The following is a 16,669-nucleotide window of genomic DNA, read 5'->3' on the forward strand; positions in this document are numbered from 1 at the left end:
CTTCAGATTTTGAAACTGGTGATCCAACAACTTCTCTCTTCAAACACTCCCCCCCCCCCCAGACAGTTTTATTTCCGCAGGTTTACATAGACTGGAGAGAAGGCCTTTAAATAATGGCACAGCTTCTTGAGAATACCCTATTGAAACCTATTTATTGGGTACTGATGCTATTATTTAGGCATCAGGTTAAGACCTTTTTATTTAACAAGGCTTTCAATTCTTTCTGCCGCTGCACTACAGCTCTATTGATTTCTGATGCTGTTTATATCTGTTTTTTTCTTGGTAGTTGGTTTTAAATGTTTGTTGTTCTCCTGTCTGAATATAAATTTTGGCTGTTTATGATTATAGATCACTTTGAAGACCTTGAAGCAGAAAATATCTTAAATCAATCAATAAAATAAACAAAATTACTCGGTACAAGGTTTTATTTTCCACAGTTAAAAAAAAAATCTCTTTTTCTTTCAGTTGATCCCAGATATCTCCTCCTTATATTGGTTTACCACGCTTGTTCCTTTAGTGCTGGTTTTAACCATCACAGCTGTCAAAGATGCCACAGATGACTATGTAAGTCTTCACTATGATTCACTGATGCACTGTCTTTTTAGGAAACCAGCAATGTGACAATATCAGTGTCTAACAAATATATAACTTTACATTGGTTCCTTCGCCATTGTACATCAATGAGGCAATGTTATTTACAATGGTGTTTTAGGTTGCAATATTACACAGGGGTTTTTTTTCCTTCTAGAAAGTGTAAAATCTCAATAATTGTCAAATGTCCTGCTTTAGTACTAATAACAGGAAGCAAGGGGGAATCGTTGGTCATTGTGATATGGAACCAGGTTGTTGGCAACCTTCAATCTCGGAAGACTATGGTATTGCACTCTGAATGGTGGTTCTGGAACAGCATCTAGTGTGGCTGAAAAGGCCAATTCGGGAGTGACAATCCCTTCCACACTGGGAGCAAGTGTAGTCTGTCCCTGGTCTGTCTCCCTGGCTATGGGCCTTTGCCTCTTTGCCTCAGTCTGTTGGCCACGTGTCTCTTCAAACTGGGAGAGGCCATGCTGCACAGCCTGCCTCCAAGCAGGACGCTCAGAGGCCAGGGTTTCCCATCTGTTGAGGTCCAATCCTAAGGCCTTCAGATCCCTCTTGCAGATATCCTTGTATCGCAGCTGTGGTCTACCTGTAGGGTGCTTTCCCTGCACAAGTTCTCCATAGAAGAGATCCTTTGGCACCAGGTAACCTTGCCAATTTCAGTTGTGAATCCAATGTAGATGCAACAATCTTTAAAAACAAGTATCTGTTCCTGGTTGTCTGGAAACAATAGAGCACAGAATCAGGGTTCTGGTTCTAGTTTTTCTTTTCATTTATTTTTTTACTTTTATTGGTTCCTTCAAACTGGTTTCCATTTGTTTTGTGTTTGCAGTGAGATCCACGGAGCCCCAGAGACAATTCCCCAGAGGAATTCCAGTTCCTAAGTCTCTCAGTGAATTGCACAATTTCTGAGAACTCCCAGACAAATGCAGAACAATTCCTGCCCCGGCCCAGCAAACAAAGCCACAGACCACTGCTCGGGCTGGCAGGTTTCAAGTGAAAATGCTTTGAAGTGAGGCGAAACCTCCTCAGAGCATGATTTGAAAATGTGTGGCGTTTGAGACTTGATTAATATGTTAATGCACAGGGTACTGTTTCCCTGTAGGCTGCCACTGCAGAGAGAGTGGAGTGGTACTGGAGGTAAAGGAACCCATTGACAGGGAAGAATGATTTTTATGGTGAACATAGGTGGATCACTTGATTAACTGAATATGTTGTCCAGGGCTGGCCTTAGGAGCTTCGGGGTCCAATGCTAAATAGTTTGTGGGGGCCTCCCCTCCTACTCACCAGATCAAGTGGCAATGGCAGGGCCAATGGTGCCCTGTGAAAGTGCAGCACCTGGAAGTAGGTGGCAGTAGTGCAATAGTATCAGTGCCAACTGCTTCAAAGCCCCCCCACCGATTCTGAGCCAATTGGACCAAGGGGTGGGCAGGAGGACTGTCCAGCAGCAGTGCTCTGCTTGTTGCATTCTTCCTTGAGATGCCCTGGCATGGAAGCAGCTGTGGGCAGCTTGGCATGGTGCTTCCTGGAAGTGATCTGTCAGATTCAGGCAAGTGCCACAATCCGCTGGCCTATTGCAACACCCCCCCCCCAGGAGTGGGGCCCAATTTGGCCTAATTGGTCAAATTAGCCTAAAGCCAAACCTGATGTTGGCTAAGAGCAGCTTTCCAAGATTGCATGCAAGGATTTTTTCTCAATGCTACCTGGATATACTGTCAAGGATTGAATCTGATTCAGGCCATGGTAGAGCCAAAGATATGGAAAACTATAAGTGGAACCCACATTTTATCTGTTCTGTTCAAGTAACTTCTCGTGTAATTTCTTTGGTACTCTTCCTTGAGTATGTTCCCCCCCCCCCAAAAAAAAACAGCTAGATGGGACTTAATTACTGAATTCCATGTATCCGAAATACCCAATTGTTTCTATATTTTACCCCTTGCAGTTTCGTCATAAGACTGATAACCAGGTGAACAATCGGCAAGCTGAAGTGCTCATTGATGGCAAGTAAGAAGCACATGTTCATAACTTCTCATGTACATGACCAAACTCCCCTTGCCAGTATCCAGTCATAGTAAACAGGCATTTTCAAAGAATCATGACATTGAGCATTTAAATAATTTGTTTTGTTCTGCGTTGTATGTTCCCCCTTTTTAAAAAATAACTTTTCTCTATAACTCTGGAGCAGGTATCTCAGCTATATTATTAATTGAATGATTCAGTGATAGTAATAAAAATACATTTCTAGACCACTTTTCCAGAATAATATCTGTCCATAGTGATTCACATAAGAACTTTTAAAAAATGGAAAATATACAAATAATCCCAAACAAATCTGGCAGTTTAAAATCTATTCCAGTTAAAGTCATGGGCAGCTCAATCCTAACCTGCACTGGAGCAGCCAGGCTGCATGGCCTACACAGTAGTCAGTGCAGGTTTGGAAGTTGCTAGAGGTCACCTTGGGGTAAGGGGATATTTTCCCCCTTATCGAGTAATGTCCCAGCCTGCTCTTTAACTGGCACAAATCCAAGCAACCCGTGTAAGGCTGCTCGGGCTGGATGTTAGGATTCGGTGTGTGCTGCTACCACTGGCCCAACCCCTCCTGGGCCCAATCCTAGTGCCACCCAGCAGAATCTACCTTGATCTTTCTGGGGTGGTGGGAGGGCAGGCAGCGGGTGAGTCTATGGACGGCCTGGGGCCAGGCAGGGAGTGGAGCCAGGATCTGGCACTTAGGCTGGATCCTAACTGCACTCCTAGGCAACAGGGAGCAGTACAGCACCAGACTGCTCAGGTCTGCATATCCGATTTATTTAGCAACGATCTGAGTAGCCCCATTGGGGCTGCTGCCGCATTACTCGGAGTAAGGGGATTAATTCGCCTTGCCCTGGGCTGAGCCGCAACCAGCCCCAACCCTGTGCTGGATAAAGTGCAGGCCTGCCTGCCTGCCTGTTACAGCGCAGGTTACAAATGGGTTGCCCATCAGGTTATAATCCCAGGAATTTTGGTGTGAAGGTAAATTATATTGTTTGCAAAGATTCAGTGAATCTTCAAGATTGCAGTGAATCATAGTGGCAACTCTATCATGTTCTTTATAGTTAATTTGGGTGATAGTTAATTTGACTTCATTTTACAAGTTGACAGTTGTCACTGGTCATCATCATCATCATCCTCATCCTCATATGGTGTTATGTAATATATTATGATGTCCTGGGCCTGACTAGTATGGGGCCTGACTAGTAAATAACGCCAAGTCCAGCGGTCAGCTGTGATATGCAAAATAATAATAGTAATATTTATGTACCGCTTTTGAAAAAAAAGTTCACAAAGTGGAGATCAACTGATCCTATTGATCCCAACACAGCACCAACATAGCACCTGGGGCTATAACAAAGCACTTCAAAAAGCACTTTTATTGCATAGGAGAGAGCAAAGCACATTGAAATAAATGAAATTTAAAAGTGCATAAGTGTGACCAGATCATGCCCTTGCATGTTACACTTTCACTTTTCCTAAGTGCTCAAAGTGTCAGGGAGGGAGGCTGGAAAAAGGAGGAAATCACAAGTGGAGAGAGAGAGAGAGAGAGAGAGAGAGAGAGAGAGAGGACTGCAGCCTGGAAAGTACAAGTGGAAATTCTGAAAGCTGGGATGGATGATCATTATTAGTAGATAGATACCAAAGATACTTCTGGGAGTCTGGTACAAACTGGCTCTGTTAATGCAAATGCCCTGAAATAGGATTTGACATTCTGCTGAAATTGTGTAGGTCTTCTGCTGAACTTGCAACCACAGAAGCCTGGTTAAAGGCTTGGTTTTATATCCTTTTCTGTTAACTAACGATGATTTGTATAAACCACAGTTTCCTTTATTTGGATAAAATGGGAAACTGTGGTTTGTTAGAAACTCTGTATAGAAACTTCCAATTGCATGCAAAGGAGGCAGAAAGGGAGGAGAGAGAGTGTGAGGCTTGTGCTTGCTTATGAATAGTGTGTTGTTACAGCTGAAGCAGGTGTTAGGGGTCTCAGCTGAAGCATAAGAACGTAAGAACAGCCCACTGGATCAGGCCATAGGCCCATCTAGTCCAGCTTCCTGTATCTCACAGCGGCCCACCAAATGCCCCAGGGAGCACACCAGATAACAAGAGACCTGCATCCTGGTACCCTCCCTTGCACCTGGCATTCTGGCATAGCCCATTTCTAAAATCAGGAGGTTGCACATACACATCATGGCTTGTAACCTGTAATGGATTTTTCCTCCAGAAACTTGTCCAATCCCCTTTTAAAGGCATCCAGGCCAGATGCTGTCATCACATCCTGTGGCAAGGAGTTCCACAGACCAACCACACGCTGAGTAAAGAAATATTTACTGAGCAAAGAAACATTCAGTGACTAAAATGTTAAATGATGACTTGTATGAGTGAAACTGATGAAATGCCACAGACAAAACTTTCATTCATGACATGTGCGGTTGCCAAATGTTTCTTTCAATGAAGGCATATTTCCAAGTTCAGATGAATGCACAGAGATACATTATTAAGTGCTGAGACTGTGAGTGATATACATGCATATGTGAATCGGCTTTTAGGATATGAACAACAAATGTGTTGGTAAAGGGCTAACGCAACCACCGCCAAAGATTCCCTTTCAGAACTCTGCTCAAGAACGTCCTGGCATCAATGCTTCAGTAAATGTTGTGTTGTTTTTATTAATGACATATGTAAGTCACACATGGAGCGCTAATGAAAAGCAGTCTGTTCATCAAGTTGTGTATTGTCATATCTTATGCCTCATACAAGTGAAATTTGAATAAATAGGTTCCATGCTGGGAAGGTCATTATGGACAAGCTTGATTATCTTTTTTCCTTTGGGGCAGAAGATTGTTCTACAAACGTATTTCCTAGTAGGCTTGACAATTGGCAAGGTGCTCAATGTTTTCATGAGCAACAGAGAGCATTAAATAGTCTAAGACGGTCTAATAGTCTGTTCTCAAACATTTTATCACCGAGACCCACTTTTTAGAATGACAATCTGTCAGGACCTTCTGGAAGTGATGTCATAGCTGAAAGTGACCTCATAAAGTCAGGCTTCAAACCGAAGCCACAGTCAACCAAAAGTCTCATTTTGCATAGCTGAGAATTCAAACATTCCAGCTCAGAAGTCGAAGCGGAATGCAGACTTGGATCTTTCTTCAACCACACAACCCTCCTCCCTTTCCAGCATCCCATCTTCCCACCTATTCAGGGCAAAGCACCAGGCCTCTCTCCGACTGGCAGTCTGCCCTGCCCAGCAGTCCTGTTCCCTGTTTTTTAAGCTCTGTATTTTCAATGGCAACTGAGCTAGGTGCTATGTAACTGACCTGAAATTGGCTTGTGACTCACCTAGTGGGTCCCAACTCACAGTTTGAGAAATGCTGGTTGAGCAGCCTAATCCTCTGGCGCCCAGAGGAGGAATGGTGCTAAAATGGCAACCTCTGAATCCTGAGTGCTTTGGGCAGCTGCCAGCTTGCAGGGCTTCTTGGGGGAAGGGGACATTTATACCCTTCACCCAGGTAAGGGAGCAATAGGGCTACTTGTGTCTGTGCCAGCTAAGGCCCTGTTTTGGGTCATGAGGCCCAACGCGGGGTTCTGGATCTGGTGGAGCAGAGCTCTGCCGGCCTGCACTGCTCCCTCCCCCCACCCTCTCCCCACCCCAGAATACCTCCCCTCGCCCTGAATCATTTCTCTGCTGCCTGGAGCTTGTCCATTGCAGGCCTCCGGCCAGTGCTAACTCAGTGGGTAGTGGTGGTGAGCCAGTGTCAGTGCTGACCCAGTGCTGAGCTTCATGGGTGTGCCTTATGGCACGTTTGCAACACTTAGCAACATCAGAGGGCCAATACTGAATCTTCAGGATCAAGTTCTAAGAACACCAAATGGCAGGATCCATTACCCTTAAATAAACAGTATTATGATGATTTTTATTCAACATAGTAGTTCTCAGTTGCTTCTGAGGACCTACAGATGTACATGCTGGCACACGTGTAAGGCACTTGTCCACATGTCTGCTTGTGAGTGGGATAATGCAATTTGTTTTATTGGCTTTATCTACTATACGGTTTGGGAAGAGGACATGGAAAGAAGGACTGTTGTTCCCAGTTTTGAATTTGGGGAGGATAAACTGAACTCTCAACTTTTATGCTAGGTTGTTTTAAATAGCATGTTTAGTAGTTAAAAAAAAAACAAACAAACCAAAAACCAGTCATTTTCTGAGACTGTGTTTGTTTGAAATGGGATTTAAGATTGTAAATACACTATTAACAGACTGCAGCTGTAACGAGAACGGGCATTAAAAAATTCTGTAAATGGGCTGTGCTGACCCATGTGAATGTCATGGTGTAATATCAGATATCATTGAGCAAGCTGTTCATAACCCGTGCGGGAAAGCATAAGTAGCATTTTCAAACATCATTAGTGTGTGGGCCAATTCACATTTTTTTAAAGATGTATTCTTAAGATATTTTGGGTGTATACTGAAGAATGCTGTGTGAATGAGGCAAATGTGTTTGGGAACCCTGAAACAGATCAAAGGCACACTGATTAGAACACTAAGGGCCCAGTCCTGTCCTTCCCCAGCCCCTGGAGGAGCAGCAGTGGCCACTTCTGTATCCTGTGGGGCCAGGGAAGCTCCTCAGTTTACTTACTCAGTATCGAGCCCAGGTGGCTCTGATGGGTCTACTTGGATGCGGGCACAGAACCAAGGAGACCCGTGTTGGTCTCCGCAGCTCAAGGGAGGTTTAGGATTTGGTGGCAGTCCCTGCCACTGTCTCCGCCCCCTCCCAAGCATGATCCTCCAGCCCTCCCTTCCTCCCTCCAGTTCTGCCCTCCCCCACTTCCCACATCTTCCCCCTGCCCCCCAAAACCTCGCTGCCAACTGGCAGCAATACTCACCACCTGGTGCTCCTCTGACACATTTTCACAGCACTGAGGCCCAGTGCCTCAGCGTGGGTGCTGCGGCCTTACCACCAGCACTGGAGTGACTTATGGCACTTTTTATGACACCTGGAGCCGGCTGTGAGGCTAGAGCGCATGCAGTAAGCCCAATAGAATTGGACTATAAGATTAGCTGATGGGTCCTGTCTGTTGTAAACTGAGTTGCAATTTGGATTTGCCACCATGTAATGGGCAAAAGGTTATTCTGGAGCTATAAGTAGCTTTGATGGTGCTCCAGCATCACTCCTGAATCTTCTACCCACCCCCTAGTCCAGGAGGTTTGATTGTTTATCCTTGGTTTTTCCCTGGCTCCTGGGAACCCAGATGCAAACCCTAGCCCAGCTTTGTTTGGAACACGTGCATAATTATTGATTGTACAATACACTTTCTTTCAACCAAAATGTGAAAATATTGTACAAGTTGCCATTTTGGAACATGATCTGGGTTCCCTTTTTGCACGGGTAGCTTCTAGGGCTCTGGCAAGTGAACCTAGTTCCCAGAAGTCAGTCCACCCCTGGTGTAACAAATGGAAGGCTGTTTAATTGCGTGAATGAAACAAACACCTCTTGGAGCTTCCCCAGGCTCGATAGGGCAACTATGAGAAAGCTTGTGGAATGGGGTGTTGTTGAGGACACTGGCACTTAATGAAAATCAGGTAATCTTGTCATAAATGTTGCTCAAAACTTGGTGTTGGTTACACCACTGTTTATCAGGTTATGTTTTCAAGAATTTAGGACTTTAAAAACACCATTACAGAGCAACATTGCTCCCTACGGAAGGGAATAGCCTGACCAGCCTTGGTACCAATGCCCAAGGCTACCGTAGATTAGCCATTCAGAAGCCCCAAGTGAGCTTTGTATCCAATCAGCCTGGGCTAAAGGAGGTCAAGAGAGAGCAGCATGTTTGTTGAATCTGAAAAACCTAGTTATGCAGCACAACAAATAGGGTTGTGTTATGCACAACTTCCAAAAACAAATACACATTGCATGCAAAGCCGAACAGGAGTGTTTCCTCCCTCCCTTCCCTCCAAGGAAGTGTTCCTCAAGGGGCATGTTCCCTAAGTGGTATGGTCCTGTCACCCCCACTGGATACCTGCTTGAAGATTTCGTAGCTATAATTAAGAAGTCCAGCTGATGACAGCTTTCTTCTCAAATCTTGCTACATAAGCTATGCAAACAAACAATACTGGAGACTTTATTCTCCTGAGTTATTTCCTTGATATTACACATAGTTTAAGAATGAGGCTGAGTCTACTGCAACTAATACCATTTTCTCCTCTGAGCAAGATAAAATGCAGAAGTGAATAGGCATGGAAGGCTAGTGGTATGCTGGCTCTAGATGAAAATGTTGCAGCTGAAACTTTCCAGGACAACATGTCCTTGGATTGATATTAAAGAGAAGGTCTTCAAAAATGTAAGCTGAATGACCTAGCCAGATGATAGCACAGGGCATTTCTCATGGCTGTATAAATATTTAGCTGTTTTTTTAAAGCCTATAAAGCATGGAGAATTGGGGAAAAAAATGTAACCTAAAAATAAATCAAATTGTTTACCTTTCTTGTACCTTTTAATAGAATGACACACAGACTGAAGTTTATTGAGGTTGTAAGTGCTATATTTATTGCTAGGGAGAAAGAAACATATATTAATATTTCATCATCACAAGGAGAAACAAAATTTATTAGGGTAATTGTTTGGTTGGGTTTTAAAATATCTGAAAAACAATCTACTTCCAGTCTGCTTTTCTATGCCAGCCTACCTAATTTGAGAGGTTTTTCAAAACTGTTGTTAGGATTTTACTATAGTCCCGTATTTTTCACTCAAGCTCACATCTCCTGATTTCCTGAAGGCTTCCTTTAACTCCACCCCAGTTTGCATTGCAAATGAGGGGGAAATGATGTTTCATATTTAAGTTTCTATTCAGGGTGCCCAAAGCACTTATAGAATAATTAAAAATATAAAATACAACAAAAATGATTCTAATAAGCAATAGCGACAGCAAAATAATAGCAGGAGCAGTAATCAATAGATAAAAACAGCATTGAGAAGGCAAGACAGGCAAGATAGGGCACAATCCTATCCAACTTTCTAGTGTCAATACAGCCCCCCAGGTAAGGGAAAAAATGTTCACTTAACTTGAGGGGCCTCCATGGCTGACCCCCCCTCCCCACTGCAGGATGCAGGGCATGCCCAGTGCATTTCCATCAGCACTGGAAAGTTGAATAGGATTGGGCCCTAAGAAAGCTTTTAAATCCTTTTAAAAGGATGAGATTCTTTAGTCCAAAAGGAGAGAGTTCCACAACTGTGGTGCTTCCATAGAAAAAACCCTACTCCACAGGTCTACAAACTTAATTTTAGCTAGTAGTAGCACATGTAGGAAGGCCCCTAGATGACCTTACAGCAGGGGTCTCCAAACCCCGACCCGGGGGCAGATGCGACCCGCAGCAAGCTTCTTTCCGGCCCGTGGCCAACCTCTTGTCCCCTGAAAGCCTCTGGCCCACTCAACTGAGCATGACCAGAACTGTGCTCTGATTGTGTCTGGAGGGTCTTCTGAGGGCCAGAGAGGTTGAATGAATGAGCCCATTCATTCATTTATTCACTCATCTAAGTTCTGTCTCTAAGTTATTTATTTAAATTTTATATTTAAGTTTTTTTTCCGGCCCTCAGCACCAGGTCAGGTATTTGATGCAGCCCTCTGGCCAAAAAGTTTGGAGACCCCTGCCTTACAGTATAGGCCATCGGTGAGGTATTTCCTCAAGTACCTTAGTCCCAAACCATGAAAGGCTTTAAATATCAACACCATTACTTTTACTTGTGCCCAGAAACAAACTCCTGTACAGCTGCAGGAGTAGTGGTTGACCAAGTCAAATCACTAAGCGCCCATGGCCACATTCTGCACCAATTGCAAATTCCAGGCAGTCTTCAGGGACTCAATACCCCTCATAGAAATTGGATTGGTCCAGGTTTCTGATCCTGCCACAGTCTTGTATGCTTCCTCTTCCCTGTTTGGGTAAATTATAGTTTGCTGTTGGTTTTGAAGTGGGCAAACTATGGCTTGCCTGCAAACCAGGAATTGGAAACTCAATTCAAACTGGATTTCATTCCTCTGAATGGTTTGCCTGGTTTGGTTGTAATGGTATGACTTTCTCAGGCAAGGAATGTGGTATTTCAACCAACCCATTAGCTCAGTAATCTCTAGGCCAGTATTATTATTTCCATAGCACCAACAGCAGAAATGATCGTGACAGTAGCTTGCCTATAGCAACCTTGCAAGTTCATGGCAGAGATGAAAGTCAAACTGGAGACTTCCTAATTAGTAATCTACTATGCGACACCACCTTTACCATAACTTTATTTGCCATTTGTATCCAGATACAAAAAAATCCAAACCTGAATATTAACTTGCAGTTTCAGTTTAAAGTGTCCACATGTGCTGGAAGGCTTATCTCATCCTAAGTATTTATCCTCTGGGTTAATTCTACATTTTCCAGCTATTTATATTTTTTCCTAACTGAAACTGATACAGTAAAGCATTTCTTAATCCATAAAGCAACTTGATGCTTGTTTCTCCGCCTCCATTGATATTTTCCATCTTTCAATTTCTCTTTTTGTGTGTCTGGGTTGTTACTTCTCATGTATAAATATCGGTTCCAGCAAAGAAGTGTGAGACAGAAGTATTGCTAATGTCAGGATCAATAGCATAAATGCTAAATGAACGATAAAGTATTTTTCACTCCAGATTACAGAATGAAAAATGGATGAATGTGAGAGCTGGAGATGTCATTAAATTGGAAAATAACCAGGTTGTGGTTGTAAGTCATTTTGATTTTATTACCTTACAATGTATGTAACGGAGAACTATACCCACTCTGGCACCAGAGCGCGCTTTGTGAGAAGAGGCAATACATGCACCTCGTCCTGCTAGGCAGTGTGCTGGAGCTGTGGCCCCACAGAGAGTGTATTTATTTGGCATCCCTGTAACTCTTGTGGTAGTGCTTTACAACTCAGTCCTAACTGGGCTGCCCATGTGGTGTTACAGCACTGCCGAAATAGCACCACTGTATCCTGTGCGGGCAAAGAGGTGATAAAGGAACAGTTGTTCCCTTACCCCACGTCAAGCCCCAGCAGTCTTTATGAGTCTACTTGGATCTGTGCCAGCTAATCACTGGCAGGAGGTCTGGTCTAGAGGGTAGAGCCTCCATTTGCCTGAAGATAACATCCACAAGGTCGCCAGTTCGAGGCCACCGGCACCGTGCGACCTTGAAGCAGCTGACAAGCTGAAGCCGAGCTATTCCATCTGCTCTGAGCATGGGAGGATGGAGGCCAGGATGGAGGCCAGATCAGAATGAAACATCTGAATTGTTGTGGCTCTTGAAAGATAGAGCCTTCTTTCAATTGTAAAAATCCCTACGGGGATTTAAATAAGCCTGCCTATGTAAACGGCCTTGAATAAAGTCTTGAATAAAGACCAAGAAAGGCGGTATATAAATACCTGTATTATTATTTTATTATTATTATTAGTCCCATGTAAGGCTTTTAGGACGGGGATAGGGGTTAGGATGTGATGGAGGTCTCTGCCCCCGCCTGCACCTGAATGGCCTCCTCTCCATCCCCATCCCCCGCTCCACCCTCCCCCTGCCTCCTTGTCGCCCAGTGCCGGACTTACCCTGGTTGGTGGGTGCCGCTCCAACATCAGTGGATACATACCTCCACTGGTTGGTATATACCTCACAGCACGTTTGCGACAGCGCGTGTGCCCATCCCACCGGCAGGAGCCAGGTCAGGACTGGACTGCCAGTTCTTACTGCCATCACCTTAATGCTGTTTCTTTTGCAGGCTGACTTGTTACTGCTTTCCAGTAGTGAGCCACATGGTCTCTGCTACATTGAAACTGCTGAACTCGATGGGTATGTTTTTCAAGTTTTAATTTTGAGAGTTGTAAGTTCTCATAAATGTTACGCCAGGGTGGGATGGAAAACTCAGCATGGAGATGTAGACCCCTGCTGTACTTGTGATGTATAGGCCCGTTGCAAAGACTTGTTCAGATGCTTATGTTCCTTTAGCTGTGTGGCGGAGGAGAGGGTCATGTTTCTGCTTTGCTCAGCAACTTGCACCACCAACCTGTTTAGCTTATGATTTAAGCATATGGTTGTAGATGGTGTGACATGCCCGATCTCGTCTGCTCGGAAGCTAAGCAAGGTCAGGCCTGGTTGGTACTTGGATGGGAGACCGCCTGGGAATACTGGGTGCTGTAGGCTTATACCATAGTCTTTCGAGACTAAAGGTTGCCAACCGGTGCGACATGCATTCAGATTCCTGTTCTGCTTGAAGAGCCTTCAGTAAGTCAGTTCTCTGCAAACTGGGAACAGAGCTGATGTTTCTCACAGTGGGGACCATGAATGGGAACAGATTCAGATACGTAGCTTCTAATTAGACATTTTCTTCACAGAGGACTGTACCACGTCAGACTGCACAGGGAGATGACTTGTTTAAAAGCATCCCTTGGCTGAAATCTCCCTCCTCATGAAAAACTTGCCATGGTTGCCCAGAATGGCTGCAACGATGAGTGGGAGGGGATGCTTACATGGTTCATTGCGGTGCCTACCATACTTATCATGCTGGCCCCTGTAGCTATGCTACTGTTCATAAAAACTACTTTCAAGTGACATAGCGCTTCTGTTTTTCTGAAGGACCGTACAGTGACTGATACCCAGTGTGTAACCTGTGGAACTCCCTGCCACAGGTTGTGGTGATAGTACCTGGCCTAGATGCCTTTAAAAAGGGGAATGGAGAGATTTATGGAGGAAAAGTCCATCAACGGTTACAAGCCATTATGACTATATGCAACAGGTTTTTGAGGTAACCTCTCTCTGAATGCTGGATTAAAGGGGGTGGCAAAAGGACACAGGGATCTTTCTGTCTTGTGTGCTCCCTGAGGCATCTGGTGGACCACTGTGAGATCCAGGAAGCTGAACTAGATGGGATCTTGGCCTGATCCAGCAGGGTGTAGCAAGAAGTATGAGTGACCAACTGAGGTTGGATCCTGACTTGGGATCCTGAAATGTCTGATGCTGTCTGGTTGTCCATCCACTACCACCAGTTCCTAGCTTTGCCGGTGCCTCACTCTCCACAAGGCTTTGAAGGATTAGGAACGCTCCCTTTCAGGTTCTCAAACCCAGTGGTTACCTTCCAGTAACCTTGCACTCCACCAGAACCTAGGAAGGATTGCAGTAGAGACAATGCAGCTCTTCAAGTGAAGCTGGGTTTGTTTACAGGGACGTGTTGGTAGCAAGACTTCTCTTAATTAGTTCAGCAGTGCAATTCGGCAGTGGTGCAGCTTGGTGATTTTAGTTCAGTGATTTTGCTCCTGTGCTTCATCTCAGAGCTCCCCCCTTCTTTCAAGTTGGCCATTGGGGAGGGAATTTCAAACTAAATTGCCCTTCCTACACCTTTTAAACCAAACTGGTTTTGGAGGGACACCTGTAGTTTGAATTCATACCGACTTCACGCAAGCAGAAAACAGCTTTTAATCTCTGCTCATGGCACCAATATTCTTAAAACGTTTAAAACCTTGGCACTCATTGCCAAAATACAGATTTAACAACTAGCTTCAAGCACCAAAACTTGGTATTTAGCTGTAAAGATTTCTTTCTAATGCCTCCTGGGGACGACAGGGACGACACCAACAACTGTTTCAAATCCCGTATTTTGCAGTTTGGTGGCTGCTACTGTAAAATTATATTTAATTTCCCTTTTGAAGTAAAAATCCTTTCCTCAGTTCAAGCGTCTGTGGGTGAACTTCTATTCCCTAGCAGTGGCTTTGCCATTCCTGATATAATTTGCAAGCTGTGTGTGGGACAGCCTGGATGGGGCCTGACTAAATGGTCTTTGTTATTTTCTTTCTTCAAAGCCTCAAGACAAAACATTGGAGTGCAGATGTCGAACATGAACAATGCCAGTTTTTTAATGGAAAAGCAAACTCTTCTCCATTTAGGGCAGCTCCTGCTTTTCTATTTGCACTGGGTAGGGGGAATCTGGTCCACTTGTGGCCTTCCTAAGAAGGCTTGGCCTCAATCTGTAGCAACGCTTTAGTTCTGCACCATGCATTCTGGTTTTTCTTACAGTGCAGTGGGTCATAACAGATTTTGACTGGTTGCCAGAAGGAATATGTTTGGGGTGATAGACCAGGGGTGTCCAAACATTTCGGCAGGAGGGCCACATCATCTCTCTGACAGTGTCGGGGGGCCGGGAAAAAAAGAATTAATTTACATTTAAAATTTGAATAAATTTACATAAATGAGTTTATTAGTAATGGAACTTATATGAATGAATGAAGGTCTTGCAATAGCTCAAGGCCAGCCTTTCTTCACTGCCACAGCTGCATCGCAGATGTGAAACAGCAAGTAGTGGCGGGAGCCCTCATCCCACAGCTCAGGTGAGAGGTTGAACAGTCATCCTCACGCTAAGAGCAGTTGCGTTGGGCCAGCACAGGCTCCAGCAAATCTCCAGAGGGCCAGAGGCTCATTGGAGACTGGGGACTCTCCGTGGGCCGGACTGGGAGTCCCTGAGGGCTGCAAGTGGCCCCCGGGCCGGGGTTTGGGCCTCCCTGCGCAGACTGACATTATATGGGCCAATTTTTTAAAATATGGCTTCCCTCATATATATAGCTTTATATCTCCAGTATGGCTTTCATGACTGGTTCTTTGTTATAGAGACCCGGCCTTTGGGTTGAACAGCTTTGGGCTCTAAGCAGTAACACATTGAAAGGGGTTCTTCTTAAGAAACCCTGGGACTTTTGAGCATACTAAGCCAGTCTATCAACTGGCATGGGGTTTGTCTGAATCTCCAGGAGAATAACTGAGGGTATTGGGTACCAAATCGACCCCTGCTGTTCTTTGTGTGACATTTGTTGGGTCCAATTCTAACCAAATATCCAGCACTGATATAGCTGCAATGCAGCCCTGAGGTAAGGGAACAAATATTCTTTATCTTGAGGAGGTGTCTGTGCCTGCCCCCCCACCGCAGGATGCAGTGCACAACCCACTGGCATGGCTGCATTGGTGCTGGATGGTCTTGGCTGGCGCTCAAGCCCTTTCTTCTAATTTCAAGGTTTGGCTTGCCTTTGGAAGCCAAACCATCTAGGGTCCAAATCCCAACAACTTTCCAGCGCTGACGTAGTTGTGCCAATGGGGCATGTGCTGTATCCTGCAGTTGGGTGGCCGTCATGGAGGCCTCCTCAAGGTAAGGGAATGTTTGTTCCCTTATCTTAGAGCTGCATTGCCCTTTCGTTGGTGCTGGAAAGTTGATTAGGATTGCGCCCTAGGAATGTTAGTGAAGTCTGTTCATCTTCCTACTTCTATGAACATATGAATTGGACCAGTAGTTCTCAAACGTATAATACCAGTAGTTCTCAAACCACTTTTTAGAATGAGAATCTGTCAGGGCCCACCTGAAGTGATGTCATGACCAGAAGTGACATCATCAAGCAGGAATATTTTTAACAATCGTAGCTGCAATCCCACCCACACTTACCCAGGAGTAAGTCCCATTTACTATCATTGTTAAAAGCATATACATAATAGCCTGTTAAAAGTACAGATCTGTAATTTCCCCAAATGTAGTCAGAATATTAGACAGTGGCATCACTATGGGGTATGTGGGCTGCACCAAGTGATACACACGGAGGGGTGGCCAAAATGTTTAAAATCCTGGTGTTCTATATTATTTGATGCATAATTTCATGCAGAATGCAATGAAACAAACTGTGTTTAAATATCTCTGTTCCATCAAAAGTGATAGCTAAAAAACCAGCGGGGCAGAGCAATGGTGTGTCACAATGCCCACCAGCCGGGGTGTGGCCCCCTCCCACTGCATGGGAGGAGGTCCATCATGGGGGTGACGTACTGGCCTCCCGCACCAGGTGACACAAACCCTCGTGATGCCACTAATGGTAGGTTCAGGATCCTGGAAGAAACTGATGCAGCACTTCTTGTAGTTAAAGAAAGTGAGGACAAACATTGACTTAGTAAAACTAAGTTATTATAAAAAGGCAAAAGAAGATGACATGGTGGAGAGATTTGTTGAAAAATGGGTTTTACATAAGAACATAAGAACAGCCC

The 16,669-nt window shown here is 44.6% G+C and overlaps 1 protein-coding gene across 1 annotated transcript in view; it reads left to right on the top strand.

The window, feature by feature from the left end:
- The window catches only part of ATP8B4 (ATPase phospholipid transporting 8B4 (putative)), an 81,486-nt gene that overhangs the window by 13,013 nt on the left and 51,804 nt on the right, over positions 1-16,669 (top strand). The window contains exons 4-7 of the mRNA XM_066635425.1: positions 466-564; positions 2,537-2,598; positions 11,290-11,362; positions 12,387-12,457. Coding sequence (XP_066491522.1) covers positions 466-564; positions 2,537-2,598; positions 11,290-11,362; positions 12,387-12,457 — 305 coding nt within the window. The remainder of the gene's footprint in view (positions 1-465; positions 565-2,536; positions 2,599-11,289; positions 11,363-12,386; positions 12,458-16,669) is intronic.

The sequence above is a fragment of the Tiliqua scincoides genome, chromosome 8 (genome assembly GCF_035046505.1).
Source record: "Tiliqua scincoides isolate rTilSci1 chromosome 8, rTilSci1.hap2, whole genome shotgun sequence".
NCBI classification, from domain to species: Eukaryota; Metazoa; Chordata; class Lepidosauria; order Squamata; family Scincidae; genus Tiliqua; species Tiliqua scincoides.